The 21,336-nt window shown below is 38.7% G+C and overlaps 1 protein-coding gene across 11 annotated transcripts in view; it reads right to left on the reverse strand.

Moving 5' to 3' along the window:
• Positions 1–21,336, reverse strand: part of EML6 (EMAP like 6) — a 309,966-nt gene that overhangs the window by 96,164 nt on the left and 192,466 nt on the right. For all 11 annotated transcript variants that reach the window (XR_012121243.1, XR_012121246.1, XR_012121255.1 and 8 more), the window contains 8 exons: positions 20,255–20,355; positions 18,761–18,963; positions 16,279–16,390; positions 15,875–16,002; positions 11,594–11,735; positions 8,531–8,683; positions 8,237–8,368; positions 1,221–1,309 (listed from right to left, as the gene is read on the reverse strand). Coding sequence is in view for 7 of the 11 variants with exons in the window: in XM_073213154.1 (XP_073069255.1) it covers positions 1,221–1,309; positions 8,237–8,368; positions 8,531–8,683; positions 11,594–11,735; positions 15,875–16,002; positions 16,279–16,390; positions 18,761–18,963; positions 20,255–20,355 (1,060 nt within the window). In the remaining 4 variants the exon portion in view is untranslated. The remainder of the gene's footprint in view (positions 1–1,220; positions 1,310–8,236; positions 8,369–8,530; positions 8,684–11,593; positions 11,736–15,874; positions 16,003–16,278; positions 16,391–18,760; positions 18,964–20,254; positions 20,356–21,336) is intronic.

Consider the following 21,336-nt stretch of genomic DNA (forward strand, 5'->3'; position numbering starts at 1 on the left):
TCCATGGTCCTCTTACTCTCTACAGCCTTAATTTCTCTACCTATAAAATGAGATTGACAACTATCCCACAAGGCTGTTGTGAAGATTAAAATACAGGTATATGAAGTGCATGGCACATTCAACAGGTGTTCAGTGAACAAATAATATAATTAAAATATCCCTTATTCCAGGTTATAAAAGTCTCTACATATAAAAAAGTTAAAATAAGAACTAATCAGAAATAAATAAACTGGAATTGGGGAGTCAGATCAATTGATCAGTAAGCAATATTATGCCTTTATCTGCAACAATTCATGTTTCTAGGGACTGCAAGTATACTCCCTTCAGAAACAATGAAAACATGAACAGACACACCTCGGAACATCTCCAGGAGTACTTTGCAATACTAAGATAGTTCAATGACTGGCAAACCAAAGTTAGAGAGGCAGGTGTTTGTTCCTCAGCAGCAGATCTTTAACCCTTCTTTCTCCAAAGAAGCAGTATTTCCTCTTCGTTCATCAAAGTTTACAGAGCAAATAAATGAGCAAAACTGTCCTCTGGGACTGAGAGGATTTCCTTAGTGCTCAAGCAGGCAGTGACCTTTTGGCCAGCAGCGTTCTTTACTGGAAGCACTGAGCAGACCCTGGAAGTCACTCACAAAAGCAGCTGAGCTTTTAGGAAGGCGTTAGTTTATGAACTCAAAGTTTTACCTGGGCTTTGATTCCAATAATTAAAAAATCATGTGTGTGGCTATGGAGATGAGGAAAACAAGGAAAAAAGGAAGAATTTGATACATTAAGATGGTCATGTTGGGAGTAATTTTTGCCTTAAAAAATAATTATATTACTGTTGCTGAAGATAGTTGATTATTATAAAGACTAAACATTGAGAAGTATGTTTCAAAAATTGAAGTTTATAAAAAGCTTTGCACAAAATGACAGGACAAGTGGAATGGAAAAAGTAACAGGTAGCATCCAGATTGTTGCTTAGTCATTGTCTTTGGGCACAGAAAAATTAAACAGAGAGCCAATTGCTTTGCTACATCGTGATACAGTAAATCTAAGTCCCCAAAAAGTAGGAAAACAGATCAAGCCATCATATTTAAGAAATGATCAAGCTTAAAGGTACACTAAATATAACCCATACTAGTGGATAATATTTTGCAGCTTTTATTAAAATATTTATAAAATATTAAATCCTCATGAACTATTTTTTTAAAAAGCTCTGTGTATGATTGTTACCTCTGAAGGTCTTATGATGTGCCGTTTGCCTCTTGGTGCTTCAAAAAAGAGTTGTTCTTTGGCACCCGAATTAACTTGCAATAATTTTCCTGTTATGATACAATGAAGTAGAAAGACAATTAAACTCTGCATTTATCTTTTTATTATAGTGATAAGCATGGTTGCAACTATTTTGATGCATTTTAATTGAAGTCTCATAAATTGAGTAAATCTATGTTGAATTATCCAGAAGAGTATGTAAAGGCAATTACATGGCATGGTACAAAACCCAAAGTTATGATTTTTCTTTTAATATAGACCTCATAAAATCTGACTATGAACATCCTTCAAAAAAGAGAAGAATCAAGCTTGCTATGTTTTACTCTGTTGCACTGAATGTAGCCATTTTTCCAAAGCTTGACAAAATCTATTTGTTACTCTTTTTCCATGTTTGCCACCTAGCACAGAGATGTAGTAAAAGCAAACTGCTTGGCAAGAATTATGGGATCAGAAGGGAGAACCCTGTAAGCATTTGCATTGACTCGGGTCTAAATTCAAAACTTGCCCTTTAAAGTTCAGAAACAGGAAGATAAGGACACACAATATAAACTTGTGTGATTTGTAAATGTGTGATTTGTGTGATTGTGTAAATGGTGATTCCCCTCTCCTCCCCTATCTTACTTGAAAATCTGTGAAGAAATCCAAGTCTTAAAACAAAAGGTTGAATAAAACAGTCTTTCAGTCTGATGTAAAATTACAATCTTGGATTCATTCTGATTAACGTTGAAAAAGATGAGATTTCCTAATTTTCCCCCTACTACATTAATAATCCTTTTTGGCTTGAAATTTAAATGATCCAAAAAATAGACGTTTTAGTATTTTTTTCAGCATTTTTAATTATGGAAAATTTCAAACACATGAAGAATAGTACACAGAATCCCTATGTGTACAATGTCCAGTTTCAACAGTTAATAGCACATGGCCAACCCTGTTTCATGAACCCCCACTTATACTCTCATCCCAGATTGTTTTGAAGCAAATTCCAGACATCCTATTTTATCTGTAAATAATTCAGTTTATAAATACATAAGAACACATCTTCCCCCACTCTTTTTTCCATAACTAGGTACACATCTAGTAGTCCCGAAATGTTCTTCTTGGAAAAATAATACCAAAATAAGAATTTGGGTTATATCATATTCTTTTACATGTAAGTGGGTATCACCTAGGTCTGAAATCTGGCTGGAATTGCAGGTCTATTCTAAGTGACTAATTACAAACAAGGTTTCTCATTTTGTAACTCAAAACCTTAATTGTTTATAATTTGCTGAGTTGTAACATGGTGATGTGAGGGGGCTTTGTCTGGGCTGTGAGGAGCAAATGAATTTGAAAATGTTTCCTCTAAAATGGGTACATTTTCCTGTGTTTATGGCTGAACATACACACAAGAAAAAAAGGGGGGGAAATTAAATTAGCCTTGGCCTTTTGGCATTGTAAGAAAATGACATATTTTTCCAATGAGCTAAATATATCTGCAAAGTGTGTGTGTGTGTGTGTATATATATGTATATATATATATATATATATATATATATATATATATATATATTTGTATCTTGTACTTTTATTATATATTTTTCAGCTTTATTGGGAAATAATTACTATATAACATTGCATAAGTTTAAGATGTACAATATATCAAAGTTTAAGTTTGATTTTTCAATAAAAAACACTCAACATGAGATACTGGGGGGAAATGAAAACATTTTAGGAAAGGAACCAATAGTAACCTGACTAACTCATATAAACATTATTCACCTTAGAAGATCTGTATTAGATTATTCTAGGGGTTTTTTTTCCCATTGGTTTCTTTGTTATGTTTTTTTTTTTTTTTGGTATCATTAATCTACAATTACATGAGGATGCAAAGTACACTTTTAAGATTCTCAAAGTGACTGCAAACAAAGGACCAGGAAAAAGGATTAAAGGAATCAATGAAAAAACATTCTTTTATTCAGTGTCTCATTTTAGATGATTTTTGGCAGTAAGATACCAGAGAACACAAAGGATTGTAATTCTCAGATAATCCTAACAACTCTCCTGACACCATAGTTTCAAAGACCATACTTTACTTAAAAAAAAAAAAGTATAATAGTTAAGAGAAATACTTTATACCTACAAGAATATTAGAAAATATAAACAGAACAAACACGAGAAGTGCTGTGCACACCATAGGCACCTGTGGGGTACCTACCTAGCCTATGTCCCTTCCTTGAGCACTGCCCCTCACCGAGGGCTGGATCCCTGAGGTCATGTCTGTACTCTAAAGGTGGACATTGACCTAGATGGGGCCAGGATGGAGACTGGGCTGGACAATCAAATTCTCTCTCCTGGGAAACTGGAATCTGGGAGGCCGAATCAGTGGGTGCCTAACTGGGATGAGGTGCGGACTTTAGGACTGAGGATAGTATTTTGGGGCAACCAAGAGTGGGCCAGCTCCAAATGAATTAAGGAAAGTCTACCTGTGCACAGAGAAGGGCCAAAAGCAGATATTGCACTTAGCAGAACAGTGGACACGGAACCGAGCTGCCTCAGGCTCTCCACCTGAGGAGAGAGGAACTGCCTGCTTGGTTTCTAGGCATTTCCTCGTCCTTCCTAAAGTCAGTTCCTCAGGAGACATTTTACTTCCTGCTCTTGAATTCTATCAGCTGTCCCTCTATCTTTCCAATAAACTCATTCTTTATTCTATTTAAGTTTAAGCTGAGTAGGTTTGAGTGGTCTTCTGTTTCTTGCAATGAAGGAAGGGAAGAAATTTTTGTGTTAGAAAGGTGGAATTATGGGTGTGTTTCCCCCCCAAAAAAAATTTCTTTACCATAGTTACTTTTATTAAAGCATGAGAGGAAATATTTAGGTCGCCACTCTTTTTTTCCATGCTGCCTGCTGCTCTGTCGTATAACCACTGAAATAATTCCGAGGACAGAAACAAAGAGCAAAAGTCTATGTAAGCCATGAATTATTGCCCCTGAATAAGAGTATCCCTATTCTTCCAGAATCCTCACATTTTATTCACTAGAAATATCTACTCACACAGAATAAGAGAATTGAGACAGATGACCTCTTTACTCAGCAGGCATAGTAAATCCCACATCTTGCAGGTGCATAGAGCTTTATAATCTACAAAATCATTCACACACATCATCCCAGTTACTGTAATATCTACAATTTAGAACAATTCTAAAAGTGGCACTAAATGTACCAAGAATATCAGGCCACTTGCAATGAAAATAGGAATGAGATGCCCTACTCAAACCTTAAATTGCGAAAAGATCTTACAGACAGAACTATATTTCTAGATATTTCTGGAAATAAACTAATAGCAGCTAGAAAATATCCTTCCCTGTTTTCTCTCTCTCCATGTGTTTTTTTTCTTTCATTCAGGGGCAGCTGATTTCCTACAGAAGCCTGATGGGCTTCTCACTTTTCCTAGGTCCGTGGTCACCATGGACACGAGAGGCTGCCAAAGCTGGGGCTGTGCCAGTGCCCCACCCCCGTGAGCCTGGGGCTCTGGCGACGCTCCAGTGAACACATTCACTGCTTCTGACAAGATCAAAGGAATGAACAGATCCTTGCTCCTAAATCCTGCCCTCTACCCCTGCCAGACCCCCAAGGACCCGCTGTAAAATGTGAGGCTGTTCCTGAGCGAGCAGGGCACATGCTTGCATTTTGGGAACTGGGATATCAGGAGCACAAAATTATCACTATGACACATGCCTCACGACAATGAAATTGGAGTGAAACACCGGCACATTGGCTTGTATTCTCCAGATGGTCTAACTTCCTCCTAAAAATGACAAGTATTCTATTATCCTGCCAGTCTATAGAAGCTGTTTGGTCTCACCCTCTCATCTGACCAAAGGGGCTACTGCTAGACATGAGGAGAGGTGGACTGGCAAAGATGTCAGCCTCCTTTCTCCCAGTGTCTTTACCATTATCCCGAACGCTGGTTGGGTCACAGAGGCTGGCTTAAGGCAGAATTATGGAAGCAGTGAGGTTTGCCTCTATCTCTGCAAAGTGTTGCTCTGCACTGAGGGCCGTTATACAGAACTTCACCCAGGTCCCTCCCCGGCAACAACTCACTGATCCTGGCCAAGACCTTGTTCTTTCCATCGGGACTTACTCCTTTTTATATCCCTGGCATCCAATCCAGGGCCTATATATGTGTGGAATGGAAAAAAAAAAACTACCCAAATGCAAATAAAAACCACAGTGAGATACCACCTCATACCCACTAGGATGGCTATATCAAAAAAACAAAAATAAGAAAATAACAGGTGTTGGTAAAGATGTGGAGAAATAGGAACTCTTATACACTGTTGGTGGAAATATAAAAATGGTACAGCTGCAATGGAAGACAGTATGGTAGGTCTTCAGAATATTAAAAAAATAGAACTACCATTTGATTTAACAATTGTGCTTCTGGGAATATATCCAGAATAATTAAAAGCAAGGTCTTCAAAACTTATACACACCCATGTTTATAGCCGCATTATTCAAAACAGTCAAAAGGTGGGAGCAACCCAAGAGTCCAACCAGGGATGAATGGATAAATAAAAGGTGACACACACAATGGGACATTGTTTCGGCCGGAAAAAGGAAGGGAATTCTAACATATGCTACCACATGGGTTATGCTGGAGAACATCATAATAAGTGAAGTAAGTCATTTACAAAGACAAATACTGTATGATCCCACTTATTTGAAATACCTAGAGTAACCAAATTTATAGAGACAAGGTAGAATGGTAGTTACCAGCAGCTGGGAGAAGGGGAAAAGGGAAGTTACTGTGTAGTGGATACAGAGCTTCAGTGTTATCAGGTGATTTGTGGAGGTGGGTGGCAGTGATGGTTGCAGAAAAATGTGAATGTACTTAATGCCACTGAATTGTACACAAAAATGGTTAAGATGGTAAATTTTCTGTGTATTTTACCATGACTAAAAATAATTTTGAAGAAATTTTCCCAACCAAAACTTACTCTTTCTATGCCCCATTTTCTCTTGGCCCTTCACTTTCTAAGATAAAAATAAGATTTGGTTTGACCCCCAAATGGTCCTTGTGTGGTGGGATTTCACATGTTGTGTCAGGTATTGTGTGTGTCTTGGATTCCAAATAAAACTCACCATATTCTATTTGACGTTTGCATGAGGCTGGCCCTGACCTAAATCTTTCTCCCAAGAATGCATATCTAAGGATGTTACCAAGAGAATAAATAGGGGAATATCACAGCCTTTTTCTTTACAAACAATAAAGCAGAGAATATCAAGACGACGACTGGGAAGCAGCTGTTTCCATTACCCCCTGGCCTCCCTGGTTCCTAGATGGCTCACAGGCAGCTAGTGTCCTACCTGATCACAGGGGCCAGCCTAAGCCCTCGGGGCGCTGTGTCTGGCATGGATCTGACATTAAAATGAGAGGAACTTATCTGACCTCCCTTTGCCCTTGTTGGAACTTGCACCTCTTGCTGTCTTCCAATTGATTGCACTGTACAAAATGCCTGCAGGTTGTAAAATTTAAATAAAGTTCAAATTTCAGTGTACCAAGTACAGCTAAAACTGAACACCTGGCCTGCCAGAAGGACCAGTCCACAGCCACTACTTCAGTAAATATTTAGCATATTCTGGCATCTCTGAAATTACTTTTTTTGGTTGAGGCCCTCATTGTCTCTTCCTCCTGGTTTATTTTATTTTTCATTATCGATCCAACAACTTCCAATTCCAGGCTTGCTCACCCTCCCCAGATTGGGAGGCAATGCCCCATTCTAAATCCCTTAGAGTTACCTAATACCTACAGGATAAAGCTCGGTGTCACTCTCCCCAGTGTCACATAAAAGCTCCTTTACATTCTGTCTTGGTCTGCCACTCTGCATTCTCCCGGCTTTGTGCCCTCAGCCACCCAGTGCTGCTATTTCTCAATAGCCCCATTCTTCCCATCACCATGTCTTGGTACATCATGTTTTTTGTTAGCCTGGAATGCTCAGCCTAGACTTTGCCAACTGGTGAATTTCTGCTCATCTTTCAAGAGCCCCCTCAAAGGACATTCCTTCTATAGGGCTGCATGGATTCCCCTGGGAGCCCTTTCCTCAGAGACACACTCTTCTTTGTGATTTTCTACCATAGCAGATGAAAATTTCTTTGAAAGCTGGGACCCTGCCCATTATTAAATGCCTGCCCCAAACTCTAACATCAACCAAGTCCCCAGGATGGGATTTGAAAGTGACCCACCCTATAGCGCTGATGTTTCCCCTGGGTGCTGAATGCTGACTGGGCCCACTCTGAGCCCCTGCTCACCACGGCCCATGACTCACCATCTGACTCCCTTGCCTTATCCGATCTGTGCTTTTGTATCGTTCAAGTACAAGTATGTTTCCCTCACGAGCTTATAAACTCTGGACAGCTACAGGAACTCTATCTTACTTCTGGATCCTCCACACTGTCTGGTTTAAGACTGCACATGGTAGAAGCTAGATTTGTTAAATTAGAAGGCAAATGCCCACGGAGTCTGTGGACATCACTTGGAGGGGGTAGTGGGTAAGCTGGGCGGTTCTGGAGAGCAGAAATCTTTAGATGAACTGAATGCAGCTTTCTACCTCTGCTGGAGGATGAAGCTGCTTGAAACTTTGTGGGCTGTTATCTGGGCAGAGTGGAGAATCAGTGGGACAGGGAGAGCAGTAAGGTGGCAGGGACACGGCATAGTGGACCCAAAGGCAGAGTGGTGGTTTACTGTGGTGACGGCGGCATCACAGATTTTCAACTTTGTTAAAACTCAATGGCTTGAATTAATAATAGTAATAATAATAAAAAGATGGAAAAGTACTCAAAATTCTAGCAGCAGCTGCTTTCTGGTTAGAAAATTGCAGTCATTTATGTTGTTGTGGGCTCCCCCCTAAAACTCTACTGACATTCTCTCTGGAAACAATACATGAATGGACATCATTTTTTTAAAACAAAAATTATATTTTAATAGCCACAACATACTTTACCTCTGGAGTCCCAGTCAATATGTGTAATATAACTAGAAGCACCTTTACAGATGCCCACCCTTTTGCTTGTGAGCACGTTGTAAATATCCACAAAGTTATCATGGGATGCCACAGCAAGGTATTTTCCTGTATCTATAAAGAAAAATGTGAAGTTAACACCAAAACATTTTATATAGGAATTTAATTCTAGGAATTCAATTTTGAAAAATAGGAAAAAGGTCAAGGAAGTATTTAAATAGTTCACTCTTAATTTTTTGTCCCAAAACAGTCTTTTAAATTTGCTGTCATCTTTACCTTTTGAAAACTTAATATCAGAGATCATTTCTTTTCTGTGATGGAAGGATACCATATCTTCAACAGTGTCAGCATTTACAACCAGGAAACTCCCATCATTCAAGCCAACTGCTAAGGCTTTCCCATCAGGGGAGAAGGCACAGCATCTTCCACCTATAAAAGAATCCACTGTTATTATCCATGATTTTACTATCAAACAAGCCACATGAAGAGATGGAGACATTTGCATATATGCATTTTATCCATATATGGGTGAACAAGTGACCATGTCTTTAAATAAACAGTACTTATGAGAAGAACTGAACTTTGTAATTTAAAACACCCTTTCCCTCCAAACCCAGGGACAGTGATCATAACATTAAAAATAAGTTTTTGAATTTTTTTGAGGTTAAGCTATTCATTTCTTAGTATCTGAATACCTGATGTTCTCAAAAGGCAAGTGGAGACAATACAGGAAAAGAGTAAAGAAATAATACAACCAGTATCTTTGCTCCCAAGAAAAGAAGTTATACTTAAGAGCAGGGGCTCTGTAATGAAATTTCTAGAAACTATTTTTTGGATATAATGCCTTACATACAAAACTGGATTTAGAGAACTTTGTTGTTCTACTCTTAGTCATTCTAATTCTCAAATCCATGGGTCATGATGCATAATTCTAGAGGCAAAAGATTTTGTTCCTGCCTCTTCTGCCATGAGAAGAAAAGAATATGGACAACATTCTCCCAAGAAGTGTCTGTAAAACTGATCAATATAGGGCTGATAGCACTACCTGAACAATGTTTTCTACTGCTCTGTGGGGTCAGAGGGGAGACATTTCTTAATGAGCATGGACTGTGTGGGGGTATATTTAATAGGAATCCTGTTTAAGACTATGCACCACCTCCCAACACCCATTCTTATTGTCAAGACTTGGGTAAGCAGAGACCCAAGGATGGGATAGTCATGCAGCCTTGTGCCAAAATATTTCACACTAAGCTTCCACACACCCTTCTATCACTGTTCATAATATGCTCAAAGCTACCAATAACTTCAAATTGCCTCATCAAAATTGTATGTTCATTCGTTCCTTCATTCATTCATTTAGCAAATGGTTATTTAACTACTGTGAGTCACTCATGGTACTAGAGTTAAAAGAACTTCAGGCAAGCCTGCCCTAGAAAAGAGTCATTAAGATCAGTTTAACCACAGAGTTTACTGCAGGCACTAAGACAATTCTGAGAATGAAAGGGAGACTATTAATAATTATATCGGGACAAAAGATGGAAACTGGGTTGAATGTTCATTCTAGCTAAGATACGTTAGCAATAGTTCTTTTGAACTAATTTTTAACTTAGTGAGTAAAGTCCATTATCTGCCATTGAAGTCACTCACAATGAGGACTTGGGTTTATCATTTCCCAAATATATATATATATATATATATATATATATATATATATATATATATATATATATATATATATATATATATATATATAGTCAAATGCTTCAACCTTTAGGGGTTAAGACATGGGCTTTAGAATCAGACCTAGGTTTGAATTCTGGCTCTATCCCTTACTAAGGCCCAGAAGTCCAGTACAAAGAAAGGCAATATAACAGAGGGAGACAGCCTCATGCAGCGGCCACAGGTATGCTCTATGAAGGCTCACTGCCTGGGTTTGAATTCAGTTCTACCACTTAGTAGCTGTATGACTTTGGGCAAGTGACTTGAGTTCTCTGTGCCTTAGATGCCTGATCTGTAAGTGGTGATAATAATGGCCTTACTCGTTGGGTTCCCATGAGGACCAAATGAAAATTGCTAGCACAGTTGCTGGCTCCAGCAATATTAGCCACCACCATTATTGTTACTACTGTCTTGACACCTTTTTCATTTTGTTCCCCTAGAATACACTCCCCACAACTACTTATAAAACAACCTAGTGAAAGTACTTTAGTGTCAGACCCCCAAGCTCATTCTTCCCTGTCTTTAGTCTTTCACAAATCTTTTGACCCCCAACTGTCATGATTCTTCCCTGATGAAGTTGCCTTGGCAGTAGGCCTTCCTCTGAGCCTCTGTAATACGTTTGTGCCAGGTATCTTTCATTTGTCTTCCCAGGTCCACTCTCCACCCTGCTCCGTGCCTGGAGCTGGCCTGCCTGGACTGCATCAATGGGTTCCTTGTCCTCTGGCTGCTGACTGCATTTTGGCCAAGGGGAGCATGAGCAGGAGACTGGAGGGAGGGAAGGAAGCAGGAAGAAAGGACAGGGAGGTTGGGGTATGTATTCCCCTAGCTGTCTGGCTGCAGAGTCACTGCATGCTGGCTGAGTCTGTTAGGCTGTCATCTAGCATAGCTTTCATTTTGAGAATTCCAACAACTGCTCCCTCCTCTGGCCCTTCAGTCCAGGGCTGGTAATGGGACCCGGCTATTACTAGCTGCAGTATTCCTGGTCATTTCTCAACCTCGTACCCACTCCTTTACAAAGAGTCCCCTTTTTGGAGTCTTAAATTACCCAGTTTGAATGAATCACCTGTCACTAGGACTCTGTTCAAATCTGACACTAGGAATGGGACCATTCATCTTGGGATTCCCAGTCCTAATACATAGAAACTGAATTTTTACTTCTTGGTCTACCTCTCAGTTCCAATGCATATAGGCATTCAATCCATATTTACTCATTTCCTGATGTTAGCTATTTTTTAATATAATTGACTATTATTTTTCAATAATAAAATCAGTTGTGGAGACTGTTAGCTATAAAGATAAAGTATATTCTTTACAAGCTGGTATGTTTCTAATTCCTCTTCTCAGCGAGAGCAAGGACATATTGCCCCCAGGTGGCAATTGTCTGTGCAGCACAAGGAAAAATGAAATAAACAACAGAGCTGGGCACCGGCAGATCAGGCCGGCCTTCCAGGATGATTCTACACGTCTGTCTGTAGCGACATTTAATTTCCAATGCTTCACATATTTTAGGGGATATAACAAGAAGTGCTCTCAGTAAATATTAGTTGAATGAATGAATAAATCCAACACATTTTGTTCTTTGTAAATATTTTTACAGATGAGTACGGTGATGTCACATACCTTTTTTGAGTTTCCGAACTGCCAGCATACGGTGCTGGGAGGATAATTCCCAGATCCGAAGCGTTTTATCATCACTCACTGTTGCACAGATGGGCAGGAAAGGGTGAGCTGCCAGCCCCCACACTTCTCCTTCTGTGTGCCCCTGTGGGAGAGGAAACAGGGCAACATAAACTCAGTTCATGCTTCTTGGCAAGTCCTTCTACAGCCTGGTGTTCATAGTCAGCCCAAGAGTATCCCAGACAGATTCAAATATGAATAAACACAGTTTGAGTTTCTGGGAGCCAAAATAATCAAACTGAGTTATTTTTTCATTTGAGCTTGAATCTAAAGCTGGGCCTACATGATGGTAAAGTATTCATTTGGAAAGCAAAATATGGACTCATCACTTATAAGTTTTGTCTATATAATACCAAACATCTTCCCATTTAGAAACATCTGAATGTTTAATCCCCATTGCCTAGCATAAAGTGCCCTCATTGTATCCTATTGTTTGACATCAAATACACAAAGTCCATATAGGTATATATATACTTCTAAAAAACATTTTGATCATGACATAAACCACTTTCTATAATAAAACCATATTTTAAAAGATGTAAGCACCACCTATCTCTGTCAGAGGAATAGGACAGCAATATTATTAATTTAATTTTAGTCCTTTGAATGCATAGAATTTGGCAGAGCAGAAATAAAGAGTGCAATTTTCGCATCAAATGTCCTGGGGATCACTCTAGTTCAGTGTTTGTCCACAAATTGTTCTATCCAATGAACTGAAAGTTGTTTAACAGGCACTGGACCAGTTCCACCTACCTATATATTATCTGCACCTAATTGCTTAGAATAAAAACTGATGTAAGCAGTATTTTAAAAATGAAAAATTAGGGAGAAAACGAATTGATTCCTATATTATTACTCAATAAAGCACAAAGAGGTTAGTACACAGAGCAATTAAAGAGACCAGATTGTTTACTGAATTTCTGTTTTTAGTGGCTAATTATAAAAAGACTTTGCTTAGTAAAGCAAAAAGGAAGATCATCCACAGGCATCTGAAAAGTGTTTGTAGTTGGAATGCTTTGCAGAACAGGTGGCTTTTCAAAGAGGAGTTGGATGATTCCAGTTTTATTAGGAGCTGTTTGAGCAAAACAGCAATTTGGCAGAAAATATGAAGTTCCAAGTAGAGCTGACATTCACCTCTCTGAGAAGGGCGAAGGGTATAGATACTGTTTCCGAGTTTATCGATAGCTGGAGCATCCTATATCCCTAGTTTTCTTCCCTTCAGAAACCTCCCACCCTCAAGGTCATGGTCAGGGGACAGGTCAGGGGTCAATCCCCATTTGCCCCTACACTGTATCTGCTTAGAGTTCTTTTACTGACCAACTCACTTTGTTGGTCGTTTTGTGTCAGGAGAGAGTTGTGGAACTCTGAGAGAGACCCTTTTAAACCACTGCCTTACCTACTGCTTTTAAAATTCTATTTCTGTGATCTAGTATGATTATTTTAATTCCTGTGTAACACAGGAAAGGCCAGTGACTGAAGCAGGCCAAAAGCATCTTGAGTAGCAGGTGGAAATGAGTTTAGGATCTTACTTTCCTATTGATCACCCAATAAGCTTGATAATAAACAGCTGCATAATTGAGTGTTAACTATGTTCAAAGCACATATAATAGGAATTTTCAGAATTCACCTGATGGTACATTTCTCTTCTCCCCCAGCTTAGCTTTCCTTCTCTTAACAAACAAGCAGTCCAGTGCAAGTGACACTGAATTGCCATGCTACTGACACTGGAAAAATGGCTCTAAAATCTCCCCATAGCAGTTGATGGTCTATACCATGCTGCCCCTGCTGTTCCTTGACTCTGTCTCCCTCAGAACAGGCCTGTGAGCCCTGAGGGAACAGGAAGCCCCATCCCACCATTCATGGGGCACAGCACAAGGCTGACCCCACCAGGACACACTGACTGACTTCAACTACTGAGTTCTGCTGAGGAGGAAATGACGGATGAGTGATAGACCAGAAGAGGAAAGAGATGCTGAGGAAGAAGGAAAAGAGTGATACACATGTAGGGAGAAAAGACAGTGGTAACCGCTCTTTCCTCAAGTGCCCACCAGTTCCATTGCCTGCCCATTGTCCCGGGGACCACGCCTTCTGCACTGCTTCCTGCAGTCTCCACGCTGAGACAAATCTGGAGAACAGGCTGCTCTAGTGCTAGAACAAAAAGGGCTCTGGTGTCTGACAAACCTTGGTTTGAATCACAGTTCTGCAGTTCTTAGCATGTGGGTAATTTTGCTGGGCTTTGGGTCCCTTGTCTATAAAACAATTTCAATTGAGAAAATCTGTTGTGGAGATGAGAAATAAATTTTGTACAACAGTACTGCCTGACACATAGTAGGTGTTCAGTAAATGGTACCTGTGGTTATTTTACTAGAACAGAAAGGAATAAAAATGTAGAGAAAAAAGTGAAAAGTCTTGTCAAGTTTAAAACATAGTTAAAATTAACTCTATAATAGTTTTCAAAATTAGAAAACAGTGAAATCTTACTGTATTGTTTAAATCACATTATAGCATAAATCTTATAAGATATTTAGCAATATAGCATGTACTCAAATGGTTTAAAGTCTCATCATTTGAGGGTTAAGAAGAAATAAACATTTTCAATAAAATTAAATAAGAAGTCATGGCCAGAAAGAAAAAACAGTTAGTTTGGATAGCGAAAACAAAAGCAAGAGCAGCTGGAGAACAAAGAAGCCACACCTCCAGGACGCATCTCAGTGCAGCCCTCGATCCTGGCCACCCAGTACAATCAGCTACAGAGTTTCTGAGGTTTGTTCTTAACACAAGATTTTTATTTTAAACATAGATTCTCATTCAGGGTATTCACGGTGGGGATAGGACACATGCATTTAAAAACCCTGTACTGCTCTGAGCCATGATGTGTGTGCAGACCTGTTTGTTCTCAGGGTGCAGCAAATCAGAGTCCCTCTGGAGTAAATCCTTCCTATAGCAAGCTTACTGTTTAAGGCATGAATCAGGTCAGGGAAAGAGGAGAAGTTCCTGTATCAGACCCACAGAAGTCCTGAAAATCATATAATCAACTATATATTCTGTTGACTCCAACTCCTGAATGTACATTTCACCTCTCCCCTTGCTCCTTCCATTTATAAACAAGGTCTATCCATCACTGACCTGCACAGCTACCTACCTACTCACCTCCACATACTCCCGTGACCTTGGGAAAGACTTTATCACTGCTTTGATCTTGAGGATTCTGCTGATGTTTATTATAATCTGATTTTACCTGAAAATAATTCTTGAGGGGAAAATGAAAGTACAGAGTATGTAATGTGCTTATGTGAATCAAGGCTGAGACTAGAATGAGACACAAAATCTAAGGAGATACTTGTACATTTGGGGTGTTCAGAACAAATCATGTTTCTTGTTAGTTTTACAGATTGACAGATGGAGAGGAAATATACCTAAGGAGCCCCATTCACATCTGGACTTTATTTAGATGATGAGATTATGGACTCTGAACAGATAAGGTTCTGGGGGACCTTGGGAGAGAAGAATGTATTTTGCATATGGTAGAGACATTAATAATTGGTGGCCAGAGGCAGACTCTTTAAGTGACCTTCACAATCCTCCTGGTTTTCACACTCTTGCATAATCACCTCCCTTTGAATGTGGCACAACCTGTGGCTTGTTGCCAACCAATAAAATATGGCAAAGAGGATAGATGTTCATCATTCTATGTATGCGATGATACGATTATATTACATAAGACTGCAGTACCTGTTTTTTCTCTTTTCCTTGCCGGCTTTGAGGAAGCAAGCAGCCATGTCAGGGAACCCCATGTAGGAAGGAACTGTAGGCAGCCCCTAGGAGCTGAAGGGGGCCTCTGGCCAACAGCCAGGAAGAAATGAAAGCCCTCAGTACCATAGCCACCAGGAATTGAAGCCTGCCAACAACGTGAGTGACCTTGGAAGCAGATCCTTCTTCAGTTGAGCTTCATATGAGACTGCAGCCCTGGCCTTTATTGCCACCTCGTGAAACCAGTTAAACAGAGGTGCCAGTTAAGCTATGCTCAGAATTCTGACCCACAGAAACCAAATGGTATTAAATGTGTGCTGTTTCAAGCTGCTAAGTCTGTGACATTTGTTATACAACAATAGGTAATTAACACTGTACCTGCATAACCCTGAGAACCTTAGATTTTGCACCCAAATGCCCCCTTGCCTCCCCTAGTCCCAGCTCTGAAATGCAGTTGGAACATGTACACAGTACCTGAACAAGCAGAGTCATTGGGCCACTTTTATCAATTTCCAAGATCTCTCCATTTTTTGTTCCCACCAGGATATGTCCATGTCCCAAAGTGATGGCACGAATCGAAGGGTTATCTTCCAAAAGCAAACCTGGGATGGGGGTGGGGGAGATAATGTATTTTATATTGTAAATATTGCATTTAATTATAATAAAAACTAAAAAGACTGATGATTATATAAATTCTGTCTTTATAGTTTCAAAGTACTAGGTACTAGGCAATCATCCTTGATATTTCTACCAGGTGCTAGGAGCTCTAAAGGTGGAAGAAAGAGATTTGATTTGGTAATGGTTTTCCAAGAACTTTAATACTGTCTTTTCCATCTCTATGAACAGAAAGATTCCTACTGCATATTCAGGAGTGGCACCTTTTGAGCTAGTCGACAATGCTGCTCTTTTAATGGCGTAAGTCTTCAAGCATCTCTCAAACATATCATCCCAGAGCTCCACAATTCCATCCTTTCCACCTGTTACAAAACCCTGTGAAGGCACACATGGGAAAAATTACATACACATCAAAAGACAAGTTACCCACCCAAGTAGCCTCCAAAGGATTCCCCCTGGGTAAAGCAGCTCTGTCCATGCTTTCTTCTTAAGTACAGAGGACAGAAAAATCTGATAACAACAAATAACATTAATATAATATTTTGTGAGAAGCTCTCTCTCCTACTTCCCTGGCAGGATCAAGTACATTCTCAGTGTGTGCCCACTGCACTCTCCTCAGACCACTGGTTGGCACTGGCATCCTGGGTCATGCATGGCTGTGTCTGTGCCCCGTCTGCTGACTACAATGGGACTAGCCTACGGAATAGGACTAGCCTTAAAGTCTGGCAGTTTCTGGTATCTCAAATACTCCTACTGAATGAACTGTAATTAACATGCAATTAACAATGAATCCAACAGAAAACATCATTTCTTATTAGTAAGAGTAACATAGGTACTTTATATAACAAAACTATCCTATTTTGTTCAGCAAACATCAATTTCCACAATAATTAAAATCCAGATTAAATTTTTTGAAACCTGGAAAGTAAAAGACTTACCATATTGGATATTTTTTACTGAACATTGATCTTTATTCCTGTTCTAAGCGTATGATTTCTTGGCTTTACTTGTCTTCCTTTCTGGCAATTTATATATACCAACTGTTCTTGGAAAAACTTCTTTTTTAAAAAAGAATACTGAACAATTCATCTATCTTTTCACAAACTTTTAGTTTACTGCATTTCATTAAGTTTATAAGGAAATAATTTTTAAAGTTTATGATAGTCAATATCTTTATTCTTATTGTAGATTTTGCACCTGGAGAGATTCAATCCCCAAGTCAAATTTAAATACATTAGATTACACTGTGAATCCTTGTCTTTTCCTAAGACTTTTCAGCTTAACTTACCAAGCAATAAAACAAGTTACATATTTAAATATTTAAAACATGCTATAAACAAGTTATATCATATCAATTTCTGGGCCTACAAAAATCTTGCTTTCTGCTTTCATTTTTCTTCACATTTCCAGATCAACCAGTAAAAAATTTGCCAGTATAAAACAGCTTAACCACCAAAACAACCACTAGAGTTGCACATCTAGCAAGAACCTACTTCTGTAGGGATCAGCATATTTACCTTCAAACAGGTAAATGCAAAGTGAGGCTTGGCTTACTTAGGTGTGTTGGGTGGCTTAGACTGGAGGTAGAGAGCACAGATGAACTGGTACCAGCAGCAAACTAGCAATGAATGAAAATTTGGTATTTTTGGCAAATTGATTGAAGAAAGTGTTTTAATACAACTGAAGATAAGTGTGATCTTTATTTAAAAATCACTGCAAGGCAAGTGGGTGCTGGACAGACCAGGACAAAGATGAGCTTGAGTGCAAATAGGGCCAGCGTGATGGTTAATTTTATGTCAAATTGAATGGCCATGGGTTGCTTAGATTAAATACTATTTCTGGGTATGTCCTGAGGGTGTTTCCAGATAAGGTCAGTATTTGAACTGGTGGAATCAGTAAAGCACATACCCCTTCCTAATGTGGGTGGGCATCATTGAATCCTTTATAGCCTGAGCAGAACAAAAGGCAGAGGAAGAAATTCATCCCTTTTTATCCTGCCTCATTGATTGAGGTGGGACATCTCATCTCATCTTTTCCTGTCCTCAGACTGGGATTTCCAACATTAGCTCCCCTGCTTTTCAGACCTTTGGACTAAAAGACTGAATTACACCACTGGCTTTCCTGAGCCTCCAGCTTACACATGGCATAGTGACACTTCTCAGCTTCCATAACTGCCTAAGCCAATTCCTTATACTAATTCTCCTTTTTGTGTAATGTATAATGTACATCTATATCCTACTGATTCTGCTTTCCTGGGGAACCCCAACTAATACAGCCAGTGGAAGACTTTGCTTTAAGACTCTCCTTGAAATTGAACCTGTCTACACAGGAACAAACTGGTTACCAACATGACTTTTGGCCAGATTGATGGGTGAGACCATGATTGAACTACTTGCTACTTTCAGGTCTCTGCTACTAATTGTGCCACTGAGGAGGAAAACAATGCTGAAATATTTCTCAGGACTCTTCTGCTACTGTGTGCCTACATTTAGCCCAACACTTCTTAAGGAGTTCTTAGGAGTGAAGCCCAGGAAGAATGAGAGTGAAAAAGGCGAAGAGAAATTGCACATAAAGAAATAATTATAAATGAAAAAGAAATTTTAAAATGTTTTATTCCCCTGCATTCAGGACAACTACTTCCTAATTCAAATAGTATAGGTTTCAGACACAAGCATCCTCCTGGTGTGGGCCTTGCTAAGACTAACTTAAAATTTTTAGAAAGCTAATGAGGACAATATATCATACCTTATCCAATGCATACATAGCAAACACAGGCCCATCATGAGCTTTCACTGTCTTTAGTAGTAGAATATCTTTCCAAATAAAAATATCTCCAGTCGCTGCTCCAGAGAACACTAGATCCTCCATTCGCCCGTAAGAAACACACATCATTGTTTCCAATTTTCCAGCACTTCCAAAAATCCCTCTTTTAGATGTGAAGCCCCCACCTGGAGTGGACCAAGAGTATTTATTACTTTTTTTAAAGACTGACATCTTCTAGAAAAGCATTTAGAATGACCATCTTCAATGAAAAACTCAGTGTGTCCAAATTACATAAAGGTGTATAGAAATGGTGCAAAACATGATAAACAAAATGTTATAAGAGGTTTCTCATTCACTAATTCAGTGTTTACTGAATCCCTACTTTGTGTCAGGCATAATGGTCAATGCTTGGGCATAAAGATGAAAGAGTTCCTTCCTTCAAGGAACTTAGGGTCTGTTGGAGAGAGATATGCATTTCAGTCCAATGAAACATGGGTCTAACCAGGTTCAGTGCAAACAGTATACGAGCCAGAGGACGGGATGACTGACTGCCTGAGAAAGCTGGGGGAGTCCTTATGAATGCAGACCAAAAAGAATGAAAATAGCACTGGCTGGAATGTAAAATGTAAACTGTTATATATGTTTTGCCTCAATTTTTATCATAGCAACTTTGAGGTGAGGAAAATGTAGGAGAAGATATATCAGATTTATCTCTTAGTTTTCCTCATTTCTCTGCACTTCCTGACTATCACTGAGAGACCCTGACTAATTCCAGACAGCTCTACACAGGATGGCTCTCCAGACACGTTGGATGCCATTATCTTTTATTTAAAAGTGGGAAGCACTGGAATGGTAGCTTGTTTATGTCTTGACCAGTATAATATTGGGCTGGGTACTAAAGTTGATGCTAAGAATTCAGAAACAATCCCAATAATAGGTCTGGCTCATTAATGGGAATAAGATATCCCTTTATGTTTTGTCATGCTTATTTACTCATCCTTACTATCAATATTATATCTACAGATATTTATTTTGATCACCTGCAGTGTGTAATGTCAGGGTTTAATTCACATGCTAACTTGAGTGATATATTAGTAAAAGAAACTTCAAAATATGGAAAATTGTATTCACCCAACCAAAGTGATTCTTTTATTTCCTGCTCAGTAGTCCAACATAATTGCTGCTTTCAGAACAGATGATTAAATATGAAAACAATTATTTTCACAGAAGAACATTTCCTGAAGCTTTCTAGATACTGATGAATATGCATTGCATCATATAGAGTGTTCTAAGTTTCACAGTTTTGACATTAAGACAGTCCAAAGTGAATTTGGGAAAGAACATCTTAAGGCACATTTTAATTTTAGATTGTAAAGACAGGCTAGGTTGTGATGATGGTTTTCTTCTTTCTTTCTTTTTTTTTTAAGCTGGAGGAAAGCTCTCAAGCACATAAATGATAAACCCAAACAATAGTACCTGCTTGTTGCCAGAATTTGATGTGCTTCATCCCAACTGTAACCAGTTTCTCAGTATGGTGTGGGTTACACTTTACCACAAATATTTTATCTCTATGTCCTCTGTAAGAGAAAAATAGGAAAAAAATTTATAGTTTTGATGGAAGTACTGATATAGACTTTTATTATATACATTTGGTCTTTCATTAAGCACATCTAACAGAACAAATAAATTAAAGGATACTTAAAATACATATGCAGTCTACATTAAAATAATGAGATATGGCTTTTCTCTGAATGTTTGAGCCCTTTCTTCTTGCCCCTACTATTGCCACCAAAGTCTACTTAATTATGCGTTAAACAAATTAATGAAATATTAACATGGATCAGAATGCCTCCATAAGATAAAATTAATGCAATTATTAATTTTAATGAGTAATTCTTGGAATATGGAGTAATTTAATGTGAATGTGAGTAATTCTCGGGATATTGAGGTCTCATACAGGAGGAAGGAGAAAAACATTGCAGTAGTATTAATGAGAAGCTTTAAATGCAGTATTTTTTCTGTGAAAGGCATAACTTTGGGTTAAACAATTTTACACAGAAATGTATTTACTAGAAATTGAAGCCCCTGGTTCACATGCACAGAGAGAGAAAGGGTGTCACCTAATGAGTCTGATGCTGTACATTGAGAAATATAAGTTTATAACCTGAGAGGCAGAAGGATGAATAGTAAAGTGAGGACTGACTGTAGACCTGAAGCTGCAGACCTGGCATTCCATAGTTCCAGGAAAATTTCTGGGAGACTCTATACTTTGGAGTATAGATTAATCACCTTGGAATTAAAAGATTTACTGGTCTTCATGGGCTAGTTGATTGTCTTCTCTAGTATATTAGGGCATAACTTTCATTATGTAAAGGAAATGCAATTAAGATAAAGAACATGACTGACCCATCTCCCTTATGAATATAGATTAAAAAAATCTAAAATATTAACAAAGACAATCCAATAACACATTTAAAAAATTATACATTACAACTGAATACAAGAGTGGTTCATTATTAAGGAATCAAATAATCAATTTATCATATTAACATATGTAA

This window comes from Manis javanica, chromosome 1 (assembly GCF_040802235.1).
Source record: "Manis javanica isolate MJ-LG chromosome 1, MJ_LKY, whole genome shotgun sequence".
Lineage (NCBI taxonomy): Eukaryota > Metazoa > Chordata > Mammalia > Pholidota > Manidae > Manis > Manis javanica.